We start from the raw sequence: 27,489 nt of genomic DNA, 5'->3' as shown, positions 1-27,489 counted from the left end.
ATAATTCATAGGAAACTAAATTACAATAAAAATTATGCTGGACAGGTTGCTGGAAGCTGGCCTTGAGAATTTGGTGAAACTGGTTTTGAACTAATAACTGCACCTCATGTCAATCTGAAAAAAATAATTACGTCATAGAAACTGAATTCTGCAATGAGACACATTCTGCATTTTATTTTGGTATCACCTGACAATTGTGACAGGAGTTTCAGAAGTATTGGTTTGTGATTCTGGTTATGAGAATGAAATTCCGTTTATATCTTTTGTTTCTCTGACAACCCTCTATAATTCCCCAAATGACAGTCAAGTCAAGTCAACATTATTTGTAGAGCACTTTCAAACAGACATCGCTGCATACAAAGTTCTGTACATGGAGCAATGTATTAACATGCACAATAAACAGTGATTTAACAACATTGTTATTTGACACCATATTTGAAGGAAGCTGGCCCGAGTAAATATGAACGTCGTACTCTTATTGTAGTGAATATGCATACCTATAAATTTCTTTAATGCTGCTCCAAGAGGTGCGATCAAATCAGTCTTGTCATTTGTGGGTGTGTCAGAAAGAATGAGCCAATGTTGAAAACAAGTGAGTTTAGTCAAGAGTTACTCGAGGTCTAAGAGCATTAAACACTTCAGTGTGATTGATGTAGCAGACTTGAGTGTGTTGCAAAAACTGAATCCGTTTTGGTTGGAGGCACGCACAAGCATGCGCGCGCCCACACTTTCAGCTTCTTAATTGCATAATCTAAACGCCACAAGCGTGATATGACATCTGATGCTAAACACACATTAGGTACTGATGACCAAGTAACGATAAAGCTTCAAGAGCTTTGAAGGCAGTGTGGAATAGCAGGGCTGAGTATACAGTTGTACAGGGAAAAAAAAAAGAAAAAGATTTTAGCCATGTTCAACCCAAATCAACAACAGTCGATGTCCATTTGTTGACTATCAAAGACCTGCTTCTGTTCCAAACTAACTTGATCATTAAACTTAAACTTGATCATCGAAGCATACCAAATTTGTACTCTATTCATGGAAATAAGACTATACACTACAGTTTGTATGCTAAAACACAATGTATGCTTTTAAAGGCAATGACATACTTTTGCCCATATTATAACATGAAAATTTAAGAACCAGTCTGAACTCATTCACTCCCAAAGACATTTTTAAACGTCTTTCCAGACTTGGTCCAGAATTGGCTGGTACTGATGGTACATCCTGAAACAATGCCTTATGGATTCCAGCAATAACATGATCAGATGCAGTTAAACCACTTGGTTACAAACAGTACACAAAATTAAATGAAGCCAAAATGTTTTTTTTAAGACTTGATTTTAAATATTGACGGGCATTTGTGTCAAATGTGTTGTGGCAAGGTGAGCTGCAGATAATAAATGAAAGGCTTAAATGTTTCTTTTCATATTAAGTGTGTACAACATGCTGTTAAAGCCTAAAAATCCATCTTACCATTCCGTTCTATTGTGTGCAGACTATTACACAGTAGTACAGCATATGCTCTGTCGGTGTTGTGTGTTAAGCTCTAAAATACCCGTATCCCTGTGGCCTTTTAAAATTTGAGAGTGTATACTGGAAATCCAAAATGGCGTGACAACTCTACAGGTGTTTCGATACATTGTGTCTATCCCCAGTGTTCCACTGTGTGCCCTGTCCCTCTGTTCTGTTTTCGGTTGCCTTTCCCTGAATTCAGTGTGGGCCCAATCATTGCAACTGCCTCACCAACATGCCTGCCAGTCCTCCCCTCGTCAGCCATACTCTCCTCTGCAGCAGAAGGGCCCGGCTGAAGAGCCACGCGTTGCCAGTTTGTCAGCTACCTTCCCTGGCATACGCTTTGCTGCCCGGCTGTCGCGCTCAGCTCTACAGTAAACCTTGGTTTGGTTTCTGTGACTGCCTGTGGTTGCAGCCCCCTTGACCTGTCACTCTGCCCGAACAATAAACCAGTACTGAGATCATTGTCTCTGCCTGCGGGTCCTGTGCTTGTCTTAAGCTAAGCTTAACAACAGTATGTGTCTACAAATATAGATAGTCATGCTTGAATTCCATATTCCGCTGATATCAAAGACTCACGTTGGTCTAGAGACCTGGCAGGTGCCCAGCTTTTGAAGTAGTCATCCTGAATGGAAACACAACATGAAAATATATGTTAGAACACACTTTTGGGCTTCACATTCCTTGGCTTCAACTCCCATTTTAATGCATTAGAAACAAATGGACTCAATTGGAAATGTTTAACATCGGAAAGATCATACTTTTTAGGAGCCACATGTGACAAGAGTAGTTAACAAGTGTAGTTATTATTTTATAACTCCAATAAATGTCAACACAACTAAGATGATACTTTCTTGCTATTATAACATGGAAAAAAACACATTCAATTCCCACAACAAAGAACCTGGCCAAGAATTAGGGGTGGGTAAAAATAACGATTCATCAGTGTAATACTTAATAATCACTGTAATGCTTCTCGCAATCCAGTATTGATTCAATAACTTCCCATTCCAATTCAACATTGATTGAGCAAATGCCCTGAATCGATTTGCCTCCTGCCCAGTAGGGGACGCTTTCTATGTGATTTGCATTGTCTGGTTGACATCAGTGTTCAACCATACAACAATACGGGGACAGAAGCAAGCAGTAGCACGCTGAAGTGAGCCCCTTGTCTTTAGAGTTTAAAAGTAATTTCGGGTCATTTTGAAATTTGCCGCTAAACTGCCACCAAGCTCTGTGTGGGCACAGAAGATAATGGGGTCTCTGCCCGCATTCATTTGTCGGGACATTCAACCAGATAGTTTCATGAAAAAGCCAGGGTTGAGGAAGATGGTACAGATACTCGAACCACGAACATGAAAACAGATGTCACAAGTAGCTGCCCTGAAGCTGGACAGAAAGATGAAGACAGAGGTTTTTGAATTGTCGACGTTAGTCAACACACAGAGTGCCGCTTACATGTGACAGATGGACATCCACAACGACTGACTGACTCTAAATTCTCCCCAGGTGTGATTATGAGCACGAGAGGTTGTTCGTCTACGTGTGCCCTGCGATCGGCTGGCAACCATAACGCAACAGCAGCCACTATTAGACTATGCACCTTACAATTCAGTCAGTACACCCTATATATGAAAACCGTTTTAAAATAGGCCATTCATTGAAGGTGCACTTTATACACCATTGCGCCTTATAGTGCGGACAATACGGTATATGTTTTCATTAAATTTATCCATCCATCAATTTTCCGATCTGCTTTCTCCTCACAAGGGTCGCGGGCGGTGCTGGAGCCTATCCGAGCCGTCTTCGGGCAGTAGGCTGGGGACACCCTGAACTGATTGCCAGCCAATTGCAGGGCACACACAAAGGCAAACAACCATCCACACTCACATTCGCATTTAGGGACAATCTTGAGTGTTCCATCAACCTGCCAGGCATGTTTTTGGAATGTGGGAGGAAAACGGAGTACCCAGAGAAAACCCACACGGGCACGGGGAGAACAGGCAAATTCCACACAGGAAGGCCAAAACCGGAATTGAACCCTGCACCTCTGCACTGTGAGGCCGACGCGCTTGTTTTACATCCACTACTCACAATTACAAATTAATTATTCATACCTATAGAATAGGATATGTTTTAATTAGAGTTTACACTAAGGCCTTCAACCTTCAAGGCCTTCAAGTCAAAAATTCTAGATTTTTTTTCTAAATATTTTCACACAAAATAGTCCAGTATTAACTGGGTTCCATTGCCTGAAAAAAATAGCCATTTATCCATTTTCAGAACCGCATATTTTGGGTTCAAATGAGCCATAAACTACCTAAAGTGAGGTTTGTTTCGCATTACTTGTGCACCTGTATTTTTTTCTGAAAGCTACCCATGCAGTCCGTGAACATTTTTTTTTCTTTCCAAAGTAGTCCACTGTTGTACCAGTGACAGAAGCCATGTGGGGATGCTAGTTTCATTTAAATAATTTTTAGTGCCGTTAAGGGTTTTACTTGACAAAGTAAAAGACCGCTACTTGCAGAGGTAGACACTGGCTAGAGAAACATTAAGGTGTGTGAAGCTACAATAAAATAATTGTTGGAACTTCTTAATTGTAAAGTCCATATATTTTATAGCATGGTGGTGAAGCCAAGTTTTTCTAACTCTGAGAAAGTATTACCTTTCTGCTCCACAAATTCACCACCTTTTTTGGATGAGGGGAAAACCAAATGAGCCGCGCTTCAACACCCTTTCAAATGTTGCCTGACCTCACGAACGCAGTTGGCGAGTAAATCGCATCACGTCCCAAAAATGTTATGATCCAAACCACTAATGTAAGGCATAGCAAAATTAACGTTCCCTCTACTAAGCGCTAACATGGGAATTCACTCGATTAAGGAAATTATGTTTCTGACCGATAGCTAACGATCCTTCATAATAATGCTAAATGTTGATGGACATCATCCTTGGAACTGAACTATTTCTCTAATGGTTGAGGCTGAATCTGTTTTGCACTCAAATGAACAACACCTCTCCAGCTCTACAGCCAGCATTATTGTATGCCGGCCGGAATAATACCGCAGGGCCTGCTGAGTTTCGACAGGCCTCAGAATTATGACATTACAAAGATAATGGACCAACTTACCTCTGCCTCCTTTAAATGATTGCAGAGTCGATGGGAGAGAGAAAAGAAAAAGAGAGGTCAGTGATAATGTCAGAGGTTTTGATGTCCATTTCAGATAGGTACCCATTCTGGGTATTGCACTTGACGAGAGATTCATTGAACATGAATCAAAAAGGTGGAGGAATAGCAAGAGGGAGCAGACTGAGACACACTTGCACTCACAGCCCTATTTTATGTGGCATGCAATTTGAACTGCAATCGGAGAGGCTCAGAGAGGGGAACGGCACAAAGACAAAGAAAAGCGGAGAGAAATATGGCTAGGAAGACAGACATCGTGCTTTGTACGATGCTGATGGTTATTCCTCCATATCAATGTGAGTCATTGGTTTCGACAATTCGGTTACAATGCAAAAGTGTGTCATGCCTACAGACATTGAGTTTTTGGTAGGCTTATTCCTGGGACTGATATCTGCACATCAACGTGACTGTTTTCAAATTCATCATCTTTCCAACATTGGTCGAAATCCCCCAAAGTGTTATTTTGCCACTTTGGGGATGATGGATGATATGCACATGCGAGCTTGCTCGAAATCCTAACGTCCACTTATTAGAATTTTCATTCAGTCAGTAGCGATTCCGATTTACTAGATGGATTTCCATCATGTGATTGGGAGGATAAGCTAAGTTTAAAACGGTATGATCAGACCGAATTGTGTTTGTTTTGGTGGGTTTGCTTTTTCCTAAGCTATGTTAATAATAACATGGGAAGATTAAATATTGTTTAATGGAATGTGGGTGACATAGTTAAGAAAATCAACTTTGTCAAACTGCATTTTGCATCCATCTGATGGCCTCCATTACTGAACCGAACGTATGGTTTGGAGTGCTGTGCAGATTTTCGTTGATGTCGTTCGTCATACAGGAACGGATGCATAAAATGACATAAAGCACTTAAGGCCAGTGCGTAGCACATCTGTCTGTCAGACAGACAGACGAGGAGACACAGGCAGACATACGCAGTCAGACACTCAAAGAAATTGAGGCTTGTTTTGGCCTGTTATTTGAAATAAATGAATACCATGAATTGACTTTTGTGGAATTTGTTTAAAGCCAGTACCACAAAAATGTGTGTCAAGTACAGTATATTTAACACTGGTGATGTTAGTAAATGCAACAAAATTGGGTTAAATAAATTCAAATTAATGATGGTTAGTAAATTCAACCAAACAATCATTGGTGAATTAAATCTAACAATGTCAGGTAAATGCACCATGATGACATTTAATAATTTCAATATAATTATTTTTCTTACATTTACTATAACGATTAATAAATCCAATGGAATAATGTTGAGTGAACTCAAGATAATAGCACCAAGTAAGTTAAACACAACTATGAGATGTAGTAGTAAATTAAAATCGGCATGGGTTTTGGCAACCTTCCTTCCATATCATAGGGCCGCACATCCACAAAAACACAACACCGTCACAAAAAAAGTGGCCGCCATAAACAACTACGATCCCTACACAATTTTCAAACACATCTCACTGCCAGTGTGCAAAGACGAGCGGAAATAAAAAAGAGATTGTTTGAGTTGATGACCTGGAATAGTTGAAAACATGTTTGTATTTTGCCTCACATTAACCTCATGGCAATATGATGCTTAGCATGATGGACAGGTGCCATTCCGGTTATCAAAGCGTTCCACATTTCTGACATGTATATTAACTACATCCAACAATGCATGTCACAATCTCCCTAATTTCTGTGTGCTGCTTCTTTTTTTTTTTGCACAACCGAACACTGATATGAAACTATGATCAGATAACAAAGAATAAATAGGTTGGTTTTTTTAATCAATTCTCATCAAATTAAGTTTGTGAGGACATTGCATCATAAGGAAAAAAGAGTCCAAATGTTGTTTTCTTCTTCCTCTTCTGTCTTTACTGCAGAAGTTGCAGGTTCTCTTCAAATATTCAGTCTCAACGATGGCCTTTCCTTTCCCAAAACCCTTATTAATATTTCAATGTGCCCATATTAAAAAAAAAAACATGAAATGGCCATCTCACTCGCCGTGACACATCCTCAATGTCAATCCTTAAACATGAATACAAGGAGATAAAACTACCCTGTTATTAAACGATTCTTTTATGGCGGTGTTGCTGGAATTTGAAAGCAAAGCTCCCAATAAAGGAGCTCATTTTGACGAATGGTCAATTTAAGTTTCACTTAATTCATATGATGATTTTGTTAAACGCTTAAATGGGATTATTTATGCATCTCCATGTTTCAATTAAAATTTGATTTAAAATGCAATGCAGCATCTGTTGTCTCAATTAGGACTCCATTATAAAATGACAAAGCTAATTTTACTTGGGCAGTCCCCACCACTGCAATTATGACTTATTGTCTGCATGGTTAAGTCATTGACCTTTTGTAACAGTGTGATATTCCTTTTAGATATTCAAGTGAGAAATTATGTGAGCACTTTTTGTAATATGTTTTATAAAGCCTAATTGACAAAGTCTGACAGAGGTGGACATTCCGTCAGTAGTGATACCAGTTTTGCAATCCAAGCTGTCTTCGGGCAGTAGGCAGGGTTCACCCTCAACTGGTTGCCAGCCAATCGCAGTATGGTAGTCATGATGGTTGACAAATGGGAATAACTCCTTCACCCAAGTTCCTTATAAATGTACTTTGCACACATCAATCTCCTGCATTAGCTCCAGAAAAATGAAAGGAAATGAGAGGAGTCGCATCCATTCGCTGAGAAGCAAGTCAGCTGTGTTCACACCGACAACGGTGCAAACGCTCATTTCAAACATTGACGAAAAATATCAAAAGAAAGTAAACGGCACTCATGTGCACAGTTAGGCCAGGTACGCACGTAAGTAATTTTCTCTTTTTCAAAGATATTTTTTATCTGTGGCAGACCAAAAAAGTAGGCATTTAACAGTTTTCATATTGTGTGTGGAGTGCTGAGATAATCTCAACACAGCTTCACACAAAGATTCTCTTAAACCATCGGTCAAGAATCCAGTCCTCCAAGGAGCAGCTCTCACATGATAACACAGGACTTCACAAACACAAAGACGACCAGGCTTTTACGGGTATGGCCCAATAGGTACAGAGTGTTTCTGAAGAGGATGCGTTGTCAGGTGATATAAAATACTTGCTTTGGAAAATATTTTCAGCCCACATTTACCTACCTACAGAGGACATAAATTGACAGCCCTCTTCATTGTTTCACTGATAACTTCACATTCCGTCGCAATCTGCATTCTTTTGCAAAAGTCTCAACAACTGGGTCATCGCAGCCCAAGCGGAACACTGAATGATGGAGTTTCCTCAGAAATCTCTACAGTCTGACGTGTAGATTGACACAGTTCAGCCGGTACATGAAAAACAAGATCCTTCGATAATTTATTCTTCAACCAGATGCAACTCCAGCTTCAAGGACCTCTTTTTTTCTTTCCTTGTTTAATGTAATTTTGACTACATCAGGTCTGTCTCTTTTTCAAAAGACAACCGGCCAAGACTGGACCAGACCAGACCACACTGTTGACCAATAAGGCTAAAACACTCATTTACCTCTTCTGAAAACTGATTTGACCACCACCTCCCATCATGTTCTCTACCAGGTCAACACTGTATGATATAAAGGCCAGACTGCAAACTGCACAGCCTCCTGCCGAAAGACTCTGCAATGCATAGCGATTACAGCAAGCAAGAACGCTGGTGCCCTCCGTCATCGACATTTTCAACATCCGCATCGTCAACAGCTTTTCTGGCGATGCCAACCACCCGTCACACTCCCACTTCAGGAAGAAGGTACAAAGCCTGCAGGCTTATTCCACAACATAAATCAGTCTGTCAGGATGCTGAATTCTTTCCCCTACCATCCCCTACTTCCCTGTAACTAGATTGAAACCCATCCACTTGCACAAAAAAAGGACTACATTACATCTGTACAGTCATAATCTGCTGTTTTGGACAAAGTGAAAAAGCAAATGCATGACTGCATTATCTGTTGCTGCTGGGCATGGTTGTAATATTGTCCATGCATAGCCTAAACTGAGTACCAAAATTTGGTGCCAGAGAAATGTCAATTCTCTTTATGCTCTGCACATATTCCGAATTGACAATCGAGACCTTTGAATCTTGAATGAGTCGAAAAGTAAGCACGTAAAATCCCGCAAAATTTAAATGCAATGTATGAGAAGCAGTTGTTTTTAAACGTAGTAAGATGTATAATGTGCTCTTCAAATAATCTCACGTGCAACAGCTTTTTACAAGTCAAATGAAAGCCTGTTAGATGTGACATGATTCAAAGGGTTTATAAGATCATGCCACACATAATCATGAGTTTTAATAAAGAGAGTTTAATGTGGAAACTCATTAATTGTCAGATGACTTTGCTCAGCCATTATATAGTGTGACTTTGAAGCCCCGACACGAAATTATCATTATTGCTGGCACAACTAGCATGAGGTTATGAGGGGCATTCATAAAGTTTTTAGCAAAGATTGGAGTCCGAGTCCAACCTTTCAATACATAAATTCCCCGTTACTCTGGAAGCAACTGTCTCAAGTACAAAAGTGTTTGCGATGCAAGCATTCTCAAGGACATTTTAACATGGTGTAGTCTTTTGTAAATATACTGCAGTACCTATCATTGTACAGTAACAAACCCATAAGGAAAACAAAATAAACATCCAACAACGCTGCATGTCTGCTTATCTTTAGGACAGTAATATCATGTTGACGGGCCATCACTTGATAATAGCAAATTTTGAATGGTAAATAGGCTGTCACTTGTATAGTGCATTTCTACCTCGGCTACTCAAAGCATTTTACACTGTTACCTCATTCATTTATTGGTGACACAGCACCAGGATCAACTCGGGGTTCAGTATCTTGCTCAAAAGACACTTCGACTTGGCTGCAAAGGCCACGGATCAAACCACCAATTGCCAGGTTAGGAAACGGCCACTTGGCCTGGCTCAATGGTAGACTAAGCCACTCCGACTGGCTACAAAATCATGGGCGGAGACCATTTTATGGAAAATGTACATTTTAATAGCTTGTATAAATAGCTACTTCTCTGGACCGAAATTCAACATATTCACATTCAAGATATCAGAAATGTGTTCCCCGAGCCGGTTCTTGGCCTTGGCCTCGTGAGTCAAGTCCTTGGCCTTGGCCTCGGATTGCCGGTCCTCGGACACAATGAGGGATTAGAGCCTCGAATCCCTTTGCATGCGGACCGCAAAAATCACGAAGGAATCTAATAAATTCCATCGAAGGCTTTAAGAGGGGCAGGTCTGCCACTGACAGGTAACAGTTAGCGCTACGTGTAACGGCATCACAGTTAGTTTCAAACGCGGTTTGTTGCGTTCGCAATCGGCAGTTCAAATAGCGTGTAAAGCCTTTCTATAACAGTGGTGTCTTTTATTTAGTTATTATTGCACAGTCGTCAGGTTTGTGCGGTTGCACTAGAATGTTTGTTTGAACCAAGTAATTAGCGTTACAGCTGTCGGCACTTCACTTCTGGGGTTGGCCGTTGGGATTTGGAGTCCATTTGCTCGATTCCAGTTATGTTTGCTGAATGCTTTCTCATGTTTGGAATAATGAATATTGATAATACATCGTTTAAAATCATGGTTGATTTAATTATTTATTATTATTATTGTGAAGTTGAAGGTATTAATTAATGTAGTATGAGTGGTACTGGTAATATTAGTAGTACTCAGAGAATAGTTAGAGATTCAGCCATCTCGTTACCTCTGCGTTCCTAGACGCATAATTTTCCCACGGGACGCACAGTTCCAAACAATGTGCGTTTTTGGGACGCAGGGAAATTTCTCAGTCAAAACAAACAAACAAACAAACAAAAAAACTACGGCTAGCCTGAGGATTTCACAGTAACAATCGTTACCGGTAGTATGTCGTTTCCGTGGCGTCACTTTCATAGTACCGAAAAATAGTTTGATTATAAAAGTCACGACACTTGAATTGACTGTGTGATCCACACGATTTCACTGCGCCTGTATGTGTGTTTGTGATGTGATGTTGTGTGTGAGTGTGTTTCTTCTAATTTACTTTCGTTTTGTTTTGTTTTGTTTTGTTTTGTTTTGTTTTCAGTGTTAGGTGGGGGGACACAACAGAGGACGTTATGTGCGCATGCGGGTTGTTATTTTAGTCCGCAAACTGAGGAATCGCGCGGATGAAAGCTTGAGATGGCGGCGAAAAAAAACTCACCAAGGTCTACTAATTATGCTATTTAAGAAATGGGAATGCTCGTTTGATTTTTCGTATGAATCGTCCAAAGGGCGTATCACTAAACTCACCTGTGACGTATGCACCGAACGCAAGAGCGAAATACGACGCGAGGCACGATTACGAGGCAAATTGGTCATTAGATTTGTAGGCTAATCGCTGTGAAAAATATTATGAAACAGTATTGGTTATTCTATAATTTAGTGGTTGTAGCATGGTAACTTTATGAATAAAACATTCGTCACAAGGTGTAGTAATGCTAATGTTAACTGTTGGTAGAACTCATGATGACGTGTGTTAAATTCTTTCGTCAAATTAATCGTAGATTAAACATGCATCGTCTTGGGAAGAGGAAGTCAAGCAACATCAATACTTACCTGTATTAATCATTACCAGTCAATTCATCTTTGCAGTGTGAGATTGGAAAAAATACTCTGATGATGCCACATGAGTACAGCAGTTTTTGATCCATTTATTTTTTGGAATAAACCTGGATTACACAGATGCTGATGTAATGTTCATTGTTAATGCATTGTTTTCAAACATTGACCCTTGAAACATTTTACCTTTGAGTTTCGGAATTCTGGATTATTAATATCAGTCAAAATAGAAAAATGGGTTCCTATGATGAACGTTTACGGAACCCAACATTTGTTATCGTGGTTTCCCATTGGGTAATCCGACGGAACCGAAAAACGGTTACCATGAATTTCCGAAATCCTCAGGCCTGCTCCTGAATTATTTAACATTTTGCAGCATTTATTTATCATTGTATGCATATGTTGTTTTTTGTGTTATTATCATATGCAATTGAATAAGTAGACCCTTTCAGAATTCAAAATTTGGGACTCTCTCAATACATAATGGCACTCGTACTTTTCTGATCAGCGAGTCCCTGGGACTCGCTGCCGGTAAACTGTAAAATTATCACTGAGAGTTTACCGCTTTTTCTGCAGTCAGTGATTGACTTCTAGGCAAAGTCATTTCTCAACTTCTGTTCCGTGCCATGTCATGCCTGTTGAGTGTTGATTTACTTCATATTAAGAAACTACTGCACTAAAACATTAATTCATAAATGTATACCATATGATTTTAGTTTTTTTTCTCAGCATAAATAACACGTAACCTGACTGTTCTACTCTTTGAATAAAACCACTTTATTCAAGTGTTAGGGAGTGCAAAGGGTTATGTTGGAGGGGTGTTGCAAATCATGAAGACCTGCCAAGTGGTATGATAGCATTGTTTTATAAATTTCCTCGGCTAGGCCTCAGTTTCTAAATCAGTCCTTGGTCCTTTGGCTTGGCCTCGGAGGCAAGTCCTTGGTCCTTGGCCTTGGCCTCGGAAAATTTCTCAAGTCCTTGGCCTTGGCCTTGCCCCGGAAAACTTTCCAAGTCCTTGGCCTTGGCCTTGGCCTTGGAGTCAAGTCCTTGGCCTTGGCCTCGGGTTGCCGGTCCTTGGACACAACACCGCAAGATATTAATATTGAAAATCAAGATCTCAGTCATGTGGATTTTCTATTCTCACACTGCTTGTACAGCTCAGGCCAACCAACCACATGCCTGCCATCGAGTTGGACGCTAATCGATAGCTTCAGCCAGCTCGTGACGACCATCTGATAGAGGGTGGGGGAGAGAGAGAGACAGAGAGAGAGAGAGAGAGTAATGCAGACACAAAGGTACATGCCAAACAGCCATTTCCATGTCATGAGCGGGGTGGGCATAGCTATGTGCCTTGCCGGTTCATTCATTTAAATGGGAGTGAGTTTCTCCTTTCAGTATATCCACACTTTTCTCATGATCATCGCCCATGTTCTTCTGTGGTAGCATAAAGCTATGTATCATTAAAGCACAATTGCAGTACAATGTGAATTTTTTGCTGACTTTGCTCATCTTGATGACTCTCAGTAAGTTTTTAAATGCTTTTGGGTTGATATTTTACTTTTTATTGAAAAAATATCAATATGAATCTAACTGAACCCGTGGTCAGGCTGGGAAAAAAAAGTCAACCAACTCGGTTGTCATGCGCCTAAGGTTTGATTCTCGGATTGGCAGCTCACTATGTTGGCGTGTGAAAAAAAAAAGTGGCTTATTGCCAGAGGCTGCTGGCTGTTCCCAGAATTCTGAGGTCAATCTGTAATTGCCACCGGTGTTATCAATTGAAAGAACAACCACTGCATTGCAAGAGATTAACTTGACAGAGTAAGGACATGCTGTCTGCTATCCTTGCTTGTAGGGGGGAAAAAAACATTTGTGTTTTAGCTAGTGGAGTGTGACGAGTGTCCTTGATTTTCATATCTGCAGGGTGAGCTCTTTCAGCAAGTATGTAGCCCTTAAGACAGAGGATGATAAATGGGCTGCTGCTCCTGGTGCCACTGTTAACAGTCCCAATTCTTGCAATGCTGCTATAACCTCCACTTTGTGTGAAAAATAAAACTGTATGAAGTGGTCTCCTTTCACTGCTTGTAAAAAAGATTCCTTTCCGCGAGCTCTTCTGCTTCTGGTAGGTGATGCAACATCAAAATAAATGGGGATTAAATAAATTGTTAAAACACACCTGTGTTGGTGGTGTTGTGCCAACATGATCATTTATTGAATTTAAGGACTCCGCTGATGGATGATTGTACATTGTTCTTTTACTATTTGCTTTTTGGGTCATTTTTCAGAGCTGCAAATTATTGTTTTCTTTTTGTGTGTGTTTTAAATCCCAAGTGATTAATCGGGCCGATTATAGCGCATTACCAATAAATCAGCATTGATCAATATGCACTCGATGTATTACCTTGTGGCGCAGATATTCTGTCGCTCTGCTCCCGTGTGTCTGTGCCCAGCTCTAAACTCACACAGACAAAAAGTTCTGCACGCTTCCCACCCACTTAAACCCATTCAGAGGACAACAACAAGACGAGAAAAACAGCATTATTTAAAAATAAACCATGCTATGCTGTGACTTTGTAAAGAATATAACACTACACTTCAGTGCCCCATGACATTCACATCCTCACAGAAACATGCTGCTCGAGCACGTCAAGCAGAGCATTCCATTTTTTTTCTAGAAGTTTTTGAGCCAGTTACAACGTTGTAATGTTATGTTAGCTGCAAATTTGTGAATAAACAAATAATAGTAAGAGAAAAATGTGAGTATAGCATGTATATTTTTCGTTGTATTAGACCAAACATCCGGCCCGCGGGCCGGAACCGGCCCCCAAGGAGGTTTGGTCAGGCCCGCAGAATCATTTAAAAGTGAAAAATAATGCACAAAAGACATGGAATGAATATTTTTAATAAGGTGTGATTCATGGAGTATCCTCTAGGGGACACACTGTTTTGATTAGAGTAGAAGACAATATTGTTTTAATCAAAGAAGAAGACAACAGCAGCCTTAGTCTGTCACTGAGACAGACCCAACACACCAGACGCTATCAAGGGCATGTGATTACATTATTTACGTTTTATAGTACTCTCCTTAGTTTCTAAGGTGTAGGCAAGGATTAAATTTAGATTTCATAGGCACATGTGTAATGGTATAAATCTTGTTTAATCTTAAAATGCATTACTATATTTTTCAATACCAATTACCTGTTAAAGTTTTATGCCTTGGTACAATCAGTGGGATCAGTTGCAATGCATACAGGTTTATAATAAAAGTAAATTGCACATTTGTCTCGGGAAATCTAAGGTGCTTATTTAAATGTTTTGTAAAAGATATGTTCATTAAATGTCAACATTTTCCTAGTGTGCTTGTGCTTCTTTAGACCAAAACAAAGGAAAGACACGTTATTTTGGTTATTTATAGCAGAGTATGATCTAATTTTAATGGCCCACTTGACATCTACCGAGTTTGACACCCGTTTGACTGCTGCAAGGTCGGCCTTGGAAATGAGAATCTGTTCTCAATTATTTTATGTGGATACATTTTCAATAAAATATTAAACTAAATGTACTTTTTAACAGAATTCTCTCTTGTATTCTCCTTTAAAATGTGCAGCATACTTTTGTGTGGATATAGTATGACTCCTTTGTATAGAATGTTTACGATCTAATTCAGCGACGTCCCTCAGCTCCTTGTGAGGATCCCACAGTGATAGTGGCACCATGGCCGCAGGCCATCAGTTAAGACAATCAAACAGACTTTCTTATGCAACAGTTCCACTGGGGGGAACAAGGAAAGAGCTCAGGAGGATGAAAAGTCAAATATGCTTTCTGTTTTGCAAGTGTGTGAGTCTTCTCTGATTAATTCTCTTCTCCGCCACCCTCATTATTTGTACATTTCTCCTGTCTTAGTGTGCCCATTACATCTTGCTGCCCATTATTATGCGCATCCGCTTTTCAATTTCCATTATACGTACTAGTGCTCATATGCCTTTATTCTGATCTGACATCTTCAGCTTACCTTTTTATTTTTATTTTTTTGTCATCTTGTCTGATTACAGACTGATGGTAGCAGGATGTTCAAAGCAACCCTGCGGCAGCTCACTATATATGTGTTTGCTGATACACTGATCTCTACCTATCTGTTGACACAACAGAGGCAAATCAAATGAATGCAAAACTGAGTCCAATAGATGTTTCACAGAATAAATGAGAATTTAAAATTGTGCTGGTTGAAAAGAAATGGGATTCTGCTTTTGGTTTCTGCGTGTGGTCTTTTCTGGAAAATCCTTGAGAAGTAAATGCTTAGGTCAGCTACAAACCCATTTAGACTGTACTGTAGCTTCCATTTTACTGGTCCATCAGTAAAAATATTGATATGTTGCAGGAGCTGACATTATGCTTCATTGTCACATTGGTGGCCATTTTACTGGAGAAATGTACCTGAATAAAAATGATATTACCTACCCATAAAATGGCCATGGTCTAAAAAAGACCCAATATTTTGGTAAATTTTGTAGTCAAATATTGTTACGCTCACACTGCTAAACTGTGCTCATCTTAACTTTTCTTTTCACATGGAGGTGAAAAAAATGATGATGAATGAGAGGGCGTAGAGGCTTTGGTATCCAACGGAGCATTTCATTTGATTAATGCAAGTAGAGAGTAGCACACATGATCATTCACCTCTTGAGGTCATTTTTATACCCTCCTATGGGGGTTAAAAATGCTTACTCAGACAATGCTACAAAGGGGCCAAATGTTGCTGATGTAGGAAAAAAAGGTAAATGAGTTGTGTGAGTTGTAAAGAAAAAATTGGGGTTAACTTCCCCATTAAGGTACTGCCAGTTCTCAAAAGAAACCCTGTGTTTGACTATGCATCCATCACCTCTTCTCCTGTCACTTCTGATCCAGATTCCAAATTTATTTATTCAGTTCTATGCATCTCTAGGAGTCTAAACGCGGCCTTCTGATTAAATCCACCTGTTTCTAGCCTTCTCGGGGGGGGGGGGGGGGGGGGCATTTTGTACCTCTCCTTTTACTAATTTGGAACAAAACCGTTTGGTCCAAACAATTTCTTATTAGAATAGACTAGCCATTATTCCATATTAGTTTGCACTGTACTGAATGCCAATTAAATTAGCTGAAACTGGCATTAAACTGAAGTAAATAGAAAGTACTGCACAGAATTATTAGCACTACATTTGCATGGATGCTTCAGGATCTCAAAATTAATCCGCATTAAGGTGGGTAACTCTGCAAAATAATTGATTTGGGTGGGAAGATCTGCGCAACCACAGCCAAACATTGGCAACAATGAATTCAGCAACGCAAAAAAAACAAAAAACCTTGGGTTTTGTTTGAAAGAAATGCTGTTTGACTGCTTGTCTTTCATTCAATACAAATATCTTCCCCTTCCATTTTCATTCATGTTCACCTTACTACAAACAAACAACTGCAGCTCTCTAACAAGTCCATAAGGGGATAGGTGCTTGAAGCTTGGTGACCTGACAACTGATCGGTTGAGGGGTGTGCACTCTCGCCACTGATCATGGTTTCCAGAAATACCTTGATTGCAACTTCATGCGGGTGAACATATTTATTTTTTCATGCCGTGTCTGAATCTGAGAGAGAAGGGCTTATTGGGAAAAGGCATTCTGAGTTAACAAAAGCAAAACAGAATTTAATGAGCTCTTCAGGGAAAAGGCCCCCTGATGCATTCTGTGGTCCAATGAAGTCTTGTTTTCCACTTTCGAGGTGATACAAGAATCTCTGATCAAATAAAGCCCATTCTTTTGTGCAGTCGATTTAGTGATGATCTACAGTGCAGTCGGGAAGTATTAGGCTGGTCATATTTCTTTTGGCCCAGTACATTGGATCTAAAAGGGCACAATGACCGTGAGGTGGGTGTTGACTTTCAGGCTAACTTTAATGGAGATCACATCCACACAAGTACCGGTACTTCTAGAAGGAGTCTTGAAACCACAGCTATTAAAATGTAGCAACGACAAGGGTATGCAGTACTATACGTCACAGAGCTCGCTATGTACTATTCAGTTATAGGTCTTTGGCCCCAACAGTATTTTGGGGGTGACACATCAATTTCTGAAAAAGACTGAGAGTTTGTTTGCAGAATAACCAAACGAGTTCAAATACTTTGTAGAAATCACTGAAAGCACAAAAGAGTTTATGTATCAAATTGTTAAATCATCATCATATAAATGGGATTGAATTCTTTGAACCGAGTTTTGTTTGTTTTTTTTTTGTTTTTTTAACAATAGTGATCAGACCCCTTGATTGATTAATTACATCATTTATCAGCTCCACGAAATAAGACATGCAGTGTTTCCCACAGACGCATTTAACTGTGGTGGGTGCAACAATTGAATTTTGGCCGCTCCTCGAAGATTTTGGCGCAACCTGTCAATATGTAAGTGATGCAATAACTTTCATTGTTGCACGGAAAGCCACTCTGCCGCTTGTGTATTCCCTGTGGGAATCTGCTAATCAATACCAGTATTGATGCCCTTTGTGATACAATAATGTCAATACAGCAAAACAGTTAGCCTGTACGCCTAACAGTGCAGAGGTCAGGGGTTCGATGTCGGGCTCCACCTTGTGATCGGATCAATTTACTTTTTAATTAACTGATCAGTGATCAGGCCCAAAAATCCTAATCGTGTAAGGCCTAAGTAAAAGCCTCCTCTCAAATAAATAAAATGTTCATGTGAGTACTTCCCATACAGCCAGAGTAAAACTCAACATCACACATCTCAACTGAGGATCACTCTTTGGATCGCTGACCTGAAAAGCTTTTCCTCTGAATAGAGATGTTGGGAACCCTGTGGAGATGGAGCGCCTCTGTCGCAAACATCCCCGTACACTGCAGTAATTCATAAGCATGCCAGTCAGTGAGAAAATAAAATGTCAAAGTGCAGAAATATTCGTCTAATTTCAATATGTGTTGAAGGTAAAACTGACAGAATCAGGAGTTTGCCCGACAGATTGATACTAGTGCAGTGAAAAATTGAAATTGATCATTTGAGTGAGCTTCTCAAGTAGGTTATATGCAGAGCTACCAATTATCACATGTTTAATGCACATTTAAAAAAAAAGAAGATAAATATTTCAACCTACAAGGGAGTATGTCTGCAATAAAATGCGTGTGGCACAGCTAATGATCCAGATCCCATTCACTTTTTATACAGAATGAATTGGCGAACGTACTGTGTACCAAAATCGTACACCTCAAAATCTAACCCGAAAATATGTACTTTTCATTCACTCATGCAGTTCAAAATTGCATTTTACTACCAAGCTTAGCACATTTTGATTACATAAACAAGCATGTTAACATGCCAGGATTCAGACTGTGGGGATTTTAAAATGTATGATAAAAAAGAAGAAAACTCTTCCCAGCAGCTACAAGACAAATAGGAGTGATTATGCGACATCTTCTAAATTCAATATGCATCGGCTGAAGTTGTCTGAATGAGGGCACATACTGTCAAATGACATAAAATTGTTGCACAACAGAAATCAGCTTCCTTATTTTCTCCAGATTAATTGTTTGGTCTGTACGGTACTTCTAAAGCATTTATAATCAGAGAGTATTAAAACCAAAATGTCGTTTTTGTGTTTCACAAACTCCCACAAGGACAGTCTCATTCACTTTGGAAATATGTCCGGACAAGCCCGTGCTCTAAACTGTACTGTCACAGCATAAACACGGGCTATATAAAAGACTAGCTGGTTTGCCGCCCTCCGGGCGGCTCATCAACTAGTTCCTGCGGAAGGCTGGTAAGGTGGTGGTTCGCCGCCCTCCGGGCGGCTCATCAGCTAGTTCCTGCCTTCGGCCCACAAAAGTGTTGTTGCTTGGTTCAACTTTTTGTTCATCTTCATTGTTTATCGCGAAAATAAAGAGATGTTTAGCTCTACTAAATAACTAACAATTTCATTGCAATGCTTGTGGGTAGACAACATTTTTTCGCTAAGATGCCCGCGCGATCGTAGTGAGCCACTGCCTGAGCGGCGCAGTGGCGGCGCGCAGCGGCGCGGTGAAGTAGGTACGTTTTGAAAAGGGACAGACGGAAGGACAGACCGCGTACGGGACGACGCGCAATATATATTTAGATAGTATCTGGGATGTGACATTAGCAGAGTAATCACTAACACCATCATCACCATAATAACAGTTATGGCTGCCATAATTGACTTCATTACGGTACAGCTGACAGGACAGATAATCAAGTTGCTTAATGGAAAAGTAAAATTCTTGCCAAAAAGAATAACAATACAAACATAAATTCACATAGTTTTTAATGGAAAAGCAAGTCAAAATGTAAAACCCGTTCGATAAGAGCTGCACAATTAAGGCCAAAATGATAAACATAATTGTTTTGATCAATATTGCCATCATGACAAAACATCGACCCACAAATTTAAAATTTACTAAGGATTCGTTGAGCTAATGTGCTACTCAGGGCTGCAACTAATGATTATTAAGAATATTTAGGATCTTTTTTTTTATTTTTATGAATTGATGAATTAAAAATCAGATTACATTTTTTTTTGGTTTTTTTAATTTCCATCACTTCATTTAAAACAAAAACAGGGTATTATTACATTTGAAATGGACAGTGAAGAAATGCACAAGCATAAATTGATTGTGCCTCAGTTACTGGTTAGGTGAGCAATATGTAAGAAACTGAGCAAAAATGTTGACTTGCTGGTGACTGAAAATGTGAGCGTGACTGGTCGTGACCGGACCGCTGTGTACATTTGATTTCATTCTAAGTTGACAGCAAGTGACAAAGTGCCTTTTTTAAAGGTGGTAATTGTACATAAAGAAAAATGAAGTCATCAAATTCATTCTCGACAAAGTATGAACTTTGTACTGCTGAAAATTGCATTTTATTTGATAGGTGAGAAGTTGTCAAATCCTTGATTCATCGTTACACATCTAATGCTTTGAGCTTATTTAACGTCACTTGCCCTGAATACGAGTCTGCATCCATGATGCTGCTTATCTCCAATTTTGCTTTCTTCTCTTGCCATAACTCAGCAAAGGGCATTCACTTTTCATTTAGGGCAGCTTAATTAAGCCATAGCCATGTGTCCGTCCTCTGGTGGTTGGCTGACTACTGGTTCACAAAGTTCCTGTTTCAATATGCACCCTAGCCTGCATTTTAAATGTAAATATGGGCAACAATCCGATTTTTTTTAGTGGTGGCAGCCAAAATCATGATCTCCATTAAAATTCAGTTAATAGTTCAGCCCCGTTAGGTATATTTTTCACCACTATTTGAACATTGCACAAGACCATTGCATTATTCAGAAGCTACTTAAATCGAATTTGTCTCAAAAGCAGCAACGCTAATCTGCTTATTTTGAGCCTTGAATAATGAACTTTATCAAAGAAAAGGTTTTTGTTCTCCGATTCAGCAGACATACACACACTCAATCTAAATGTTGAGAGTGCAGCTAAACCAACAACTAAGTACGCAAAGTCTCTCGGGTATGTTTGTGTGTCATACACGTGCAGAATGAAAGAGTGGTGAAACTTTAATCAAATAAATGACCAGTAGATTCAGTACAACTCTTACAATGAGGCTAGATTGTGCATACTAAAGCGGTTAAACAACTCCTGATGGAGACATGGTGAAAAGGAGTTCCCTCTCTTTGACGTGCTCGTGCCAATGTTAGCCATGTCCGACCCTCAGCATCGCACAAAGTCAAAACCATGCAAGTAAAATTCAAATGGACTATGGCATTAATGAGCCTGCTGAAACAGTTGGTCAATGCAAATGCATGCACTGCAACAGAGTAATTAGTTCACTACGGTGACATTGTTTGAACACTGAAGGTAAATACAGCCATCAACGATCATTTGCAAATAAGCATTCCAAAGCTCTAGTGGTGTCACGTTGCATGGTGGTGGTGGACCCCAAAAAGCAGGCAGGAGAGAGGAGCAGGGTGCATTTGAAGATGTGTATTGATAAAACACAGAAAACTAAATCCTAAACAAACAAAGTAGCAAACAAAAACAGCAACCAAAGCATGACTCAAACAAACATGACAGTAGCAAAAGCAACAATGACCCGACACTGAGTGTGCGGGCAGGAGTCCTTTTATAGGCCTGATTACCTATGACCAACAGGTGTGCAGCTGCCAGGGGAGCTCTACAGTACCACACACACACACACACACACACACACACACACACTTTTCAGGTGCATCACCTAGCACGAAAAGAAAGTAAAGTTTTCACACCCGCACAGATACGCAGAAGCTATTTCTCCCAGTATCGCATGCAGAGCCACATCAAAATGGCCCCAAAGACCTCACCAAGAAAACTGTCAAAGTAACAAATACTGCGGATATAAAAACTAAGCAAGAAGCACTGACACAGAGACGCATACTCCTTGCAATGAAAATGATTTCTCTGACCTGATAGAGGGGAGCTTGCGGATCTATTCAAAGGGCAAAAATGTTGTCATGTGCATAAGTAGTATAAAGTTGATGTAAGGAGTGGTTGTTCTTGGTTAATTACATAAGCCAGGCTGCGCTACTCATAAAATAGTGTTTTGGGTCTGCTATTCACATCCATCCATCCATCCATCCATCAGTAATCCCTTCATCCTCTCAAGGGTCACGGACAGGCTGGAGCCTATCCCAGTTGCCTTCGGGCACTAGGCGGGGGACACCCTGAACCGGCTGCCAGCCAATCGTAGGTCACACATAGACAAACGACCATTGGCACACACAATCACACTGATGGACAATTTCAAGTGTTCCATTAACCCAGAAAGTGGAAAGTAGAGAACCCAGAGAAAACCCACACAGGCCCTGGAGGAACTCCACACAGGAAGGCAGTAGCCAGAATCGAACCCTGGCAGTGTTCGTTACACCTTGCACTGTTTTGACCTAATAAGTAGACATAACTTTGGGAAATTGGTGGATACAATACGATAGTATGACGGTTGTGTAGTTGGTTCAGGTAATCATTGCACCATTTTTTAAGTGACCAGTAGCAGTATCAAGTCTTTTCTCGAATAAGTAAGTGGCGTAGGGTCACCAAACAAAAGAAAATGACCATTTGAGGGAGCGTGTACCCGAGGCAGCCACTCGGGCCGGTGCCATCTTATCTCACAACCTTATGAATAAATCGGATAATACTTAACATAGGAAATGATGCAGTAAGATATGCCAGAGGACAATTCTCATTCTGTCTCCGACTATTTAATTGCTATTCATCATAAGCCGCACACGTAGCTGTTGATTGGCATTCAGTTTGAGGCTCAACATCAACGCTGGGTTTGTTTTGTCTGAGTGCAGCTGGTTCATTTAGATATCTAATGACTTTGCTCGCTCTTCACACATGATAGAAATATCAGAGCTGTCATTGTCTGAACTCAATGTCCTTAAAATGAAGTCGTTCTTCGAAATATTATTCTCATCAAGCCACGACTGATGTCTGTTAGATCAATTTGGAGCCATCACATTTACTAATCACAATCACTTCTTATCAACCCGGCGTCTCCAGCTTTCTCTTCACCTTGACATCAGTGGTCATGGTAAATCCCCCTCATGTATGAAGTCACTGTGAACAAGGATTCGCACTGAGTCTTGTTGGAAATTTCTTCCTAGACGATGATAGATTACCACGATCCTTTAAACACAGACAATGTTTTGATAATGCGCTGGAGAGCCCCAAACACAATTAAAAATGTCTTTATTTATATTGATTTGGAATTAAATTTATGACAAAAACATATTGCTGGGAGTAATTTTGGTTTACTGTGCAAGCAACAGATTCTCCAAATTATTTCGAAAACATCTCCTTGAATTAATCGAGCAAAAAAAACCCCACCAACAACAACAACATCAAAGTACAAATAACACTGCTTGTAGATATAGACATGTTTCCATCTTGATTGTAGGAGAAAAGGGCAATGTACAGGAGAGAGCATAAAAAGGTCACCTACTGTAAGCAAGACCATTAAAAATGTCAAAAATATTATTACATGTTTACATACTGTTCCAGTTTGTGTTGCTGTACCGTGCTATTGTATAATATTTTTTCACACAAACAGAACCATCATCATGGAAATAGATGAAGGCCTGTTTGCAGTTATATTTGTATGCCATTTTAAAGCCAGAGAATAGAAAGCTGCATGGACTTATAGTATTCTGTACTGTCTGCAAAATATTTTATTCCATTCCTGACACATCGCTTGTGTTGCTCTGTATACAGTAGACCATATTGTTTGTTTGTTTTTTAAACCCCAAATCTTTCAAAACTCGCTGATAAACCTCTAATATGTGGCCAACACAAAAAGTGTGTGTGTGGGGGGGATGCCTTTGGTTGTGTGGTAGTATACAAAAAAAGTACAAAAACAAAATCAAATCCCCATGCATAATGTAACATTTTCCCAAGAAGTAAATTATGTTATTGGGTATGTCAGTTTTTGACTCACTATTAAGCTGTTCGTAAATGGCTGCTTAGTCTGGCGCTAAAAGCAGTTTCAGTAACATCACAGTCCCGTATTTTCTTTTCTTTCTGTCTTTTTGTCTCTTTTTTTTCAAAATTTTGGTCAGCATGAGGCCTGCCCTGGTGCCCTACCTTTCCGTGCTTCAATTGTGCAATTAACCCAATTGCATTACTCTCTTAGAACAGCTCAATTCCGTCTCCGGTGGAAACTCATCACTTGCTCTGTTTATCAGAGGTACCGGTATGTCTTGCTTTTCCGTCCGTTTACTCTTTTATCCACGGATGTGTCACATGATTGGTTTCATTCCATTTGGGGTAGTAATTTGCAGCGCTTGTTTGAGATTTTCATTAACAACTATGTTGTTTCCGCTCTCAGTAAAGGCCAATGTGTTTTTACTTTGCAGAGTATTGTGTGCAGAGCTGCTACACAAAATGTTCTCAATTGTCCTGTATATCTTTGGGACCACAGTATCCAAGATTGCACCAGCAAGCACGCACCTTTACAAAGTTGACAAGCCATTCTGGCGAGATCTCATACAATGTAAAAGTGTAAGCATAACTCAAGATTAAAAAAAAAAAGTCTGAGCAAACATATGGGCAATACGAAAAAAAAACATTTCCACATCAGGCTTGCTGTTCCCGGCATGAACTCTGTTCTGACCTCTCCTCTCCACAGCGAATGAACAACAAAATATAAACCAAGACAGATCTTCCTTCTACTCCCCATTGAGCAAACATTAGATGCTGCAAACACACACACACACACACACACACACACACACACACATATATGGTTCATTAAAATGTGATTGAGGCTGCAGCTGACTCAGCTTCCTTTTAATTAAAACTGTCAAACAACCCATGTGGCACCGTCTAACATGCATAAATGTATTTTCATACCCATCTGAATTCATCTTTCCTTCCCATCAACCCGGGGACTGACATTCGCATGATCAATATCCTTTTGTTCATCCCAGACAAATGATTGGCCATTTGGCTTCCTTATTCTGGAAGTCTTTACACTGCCTACTGCTCAATCACAGAGCCTTTCTGCTGACGTAGATAAAGGAGGAAGGTAGGGAAAGAAATACTTGACCTATATTACAACGGAAGTAGATATTGATTCAAGCACATATTTGATCAGGCCCTGTTTTGCTTCTTGGGATTTTTAAGAGTAGTTTCTTCCAGCATTTGCCTACAGTTATACGCAAGGGTGCCATAATTCCTGGATAGGGTCTAACAAACTTGTTTGTAGAACATCTTAATACAATGACAGATGGTTTGCTGTAATTGGTAAAAAAACTGAATTTAATGATGAGCTTCAGTGTAACGTCTGTCTGTATAAAAAAACGCCCAGTATTTGTTATTGGTTGTGTTCTCACAATTTCAAACAGTATCCAGGGGTTGTTGGCTAACGCTAATTCGAACAAATAATGTAGCTCTTTTCAGCTTTGACATAATTGTGCACCAGTGCTGCCTTTGCTTTGGAACGTAAGCCCGGCCAAGTCATCAATTTTCCATGATATTTTTCTCCTTTAAATCTCTAGGTGTAATTCTATTTTTACTTTGCCAAGTATAAACAATTCACACTGCAGAGGCAAAGCAGAGATGCCGGGGTGGGAGCGCTGAATAGCTAGAATACAAAACATAATTTAAAATTATATCACTGGCAAAAATCGGGCGTGCTGGTGCCTATCTTGGCTGACTTCCGGCAGTAGGCGGGCACACCCTGAACTGGTTGTCAGTTTCTTTAATCATCGATTCTCTCAGATATCATCATGTTTATCGCTGGTGTTCAGGAAGAACAGCTGAGATTCGAGTCGTTGTGAAAAGGCGATCAGAGAATCACAATTTTTGGATTTACCTTAAATCAGAATGAATCAAAGAATACCGTTTCAGACTTGAATGCAACGAAGAGCTCAGTATGTGTGACGTATGTCTAGGATGTGGGGAGTGCGGATGTGTGGTGTTTAGCTGCCGCAATTATTTTGCAAATCCACTAACCTTCAATAGCATTTGCGATTAGTCGACTAAACGGTTCAGAAACAAATCGCAGCATATCGCACCAGCTGGTAGCTATATTGTTAGCTTACAACCTGAATGCTTTAAGGCAGGGGTGCCCATTAGGTAGATCCTGATCTACCGGTAGATCTAAGACAGGTCCCAAGTAGATCCGAGGAGTGTCGAGAAGAAAAAAAACAAACAACCATTTGTGTGTCTTTGTACATGTTAGTAATATATTTTTTTGTGTTAATATACACTGCACACTAATCAGTCTCATTTTCACTAAAAAAAATATTTAAAAAATAAAATAAAGCAGGGCAGCCCGGTAGCCCAGTGGTTAGCACGTGGGCTTCACAGTGCAGAGGTACCGGGTTCGATTCCAGCTCCGGCCTCCCTGTGTGGTTTGCATGTTCTCCCCGGGTGTTTTCTCCGGGTGCTCCGGTTTCCTCCCACATTCCAAAAATATGCATGGCAGGCTGATTGAACACTCTAAATTGTCCCTAGGTGTGAGTGTGAGTGCGAATGGTTGTTCGTCTCTGTGTGCCCTGCGATTGGCTGGCAACCGATTCAGGGTGTCCCCCGCCTACTGCCCGGAGACAGCTGGGATAGGCTCCAGCACCCCCCGCGACCCTAGTGAGGATCAAGCGGTTAGGAAGATGAATGAATGAATGAATAAAATAAAGCAGGTAAATCTTAAATTTGTGTGTGTGTGTGCATGCGCGCGCCGGTAAGGGTAGATCCCGTGAGGTTAGTTGATCAAAAAGTAGATCTTCGATCCAAAAAGTTTGGGCACCCCTGCTTTAAGGTATGTGCGAATTAATGATCGAGGCAATTAAGATGATAGTACATTCTACTTTGATTAAAATTTGCAGCTGGTGCCAGTATTCTTGACATGTTTCGAACTGATGGTGCAACCTAAGTTGAAGGCGATTAAGTGGACCTCAAATTTTTAGCTTTATGTAAATGTTCAGTGCATTTGCGGTTGCACTAATATAGATACAGTCCAAAAAGAAATACTTGTCAACATTTGTGTGATATGATGTACCCGGTAACTCATAGCGGTGCTGTGAGCAGCCCCAATGCCCCTGACTCGGGAAACAATAATGGAATCCTCGAACAATAATAATCAAAAAATGTACAAGAAACCCAGTGAGGACTTAAGTGAGGGGAAAAAAAAAATCTGAAATTTTTTGCCCACCCAGTTTGAAAAAGCAAATACAGACTTACATCTACAGTAAATCTGCCAGAGCCCTGCTAGCCTTTCGAGGTATGAGCAGGTGCCGACAATAATCCAGTAATCAAAATAAATGGCAAGGTCGAGTAGAAGCAAATCCTTTCCCAGTAGCGTCTTCTTTGTCATCTCCCATCCACAGCTGGAAGACCTGCTTTTTGCAGATTGTTATCAGAAAACTGCAGCTTTTGAGTAAAAAAAAATTGTTTACTAATAAGATAAGATATCCTTTAATTGTCCCACACTGGGGAAATTTACAGCCTACAGCAGCAAGAATGTAGGTAGAAAGAAGAAAGAAGAAAAAACAAACAAACACCGTTCAATTAAGTGCAATATAAATACAAAATGGATAAATCGCAGTGCTATTTACAATTGTTTTTCACATCATTTCATTATTATTATTATTGTTGTTGTTGGCAGCCCGGTAGTCCAGTGGTTAGCACGTCGGCTTCACAGTGCAGAGGTACCGGGTTCGATTCCAGCTCCGGCCT

The 27,489-nt window shown here is 40.1% G+C and overlaps 1 protein-coding gene across 3 annotated transcripts in view; it reads right to left on the bottom strand.

Moving 5' to 3' along the window:
• spock1 (SPARC (osteonectin), cwcv and kazal like domains proteoglycan 1) overlaps positions 1–27,489 on the bottom strand; it is a 109,982-nt gene that overhangs the window by 56,870 nt on the left and 25,623 nt on the right. For all 3 annotated transcript variants that reach the window (XM_052080953.1, XM_052080970.1, XM_052080962.1), the window contains exon 3: positions 2,095–2,140. In XM_052080953.1, coding sequence (XP_051936913.1) covers positions 2,095–2,140 — 46 coding nt within the window. The remainder of the gene's footprint in view (positions 1–2,094; positions 2,141–27,489) is intronic.

The sequence above is a fragment of the Hippocampus zosterae genome, chromosome 1 (genome assembly GCF_025434085.1).
Source record: "Hippocampus zosterae strain Florida chromosome 1, ASM2543408v3, whole genome shotgun sequence".
NCBI lineage: Eukaryota > Metazoa > Chordata > Actinopteri > Syngnathiformes > Syngnathidae > Hippocampus > Hippocampus zosterae.
The sequence above is the reverse complement of the archived record's forward strand: the minus strand, read 5'-3'. Positions and strand labels throughout refer to the sequence as shown.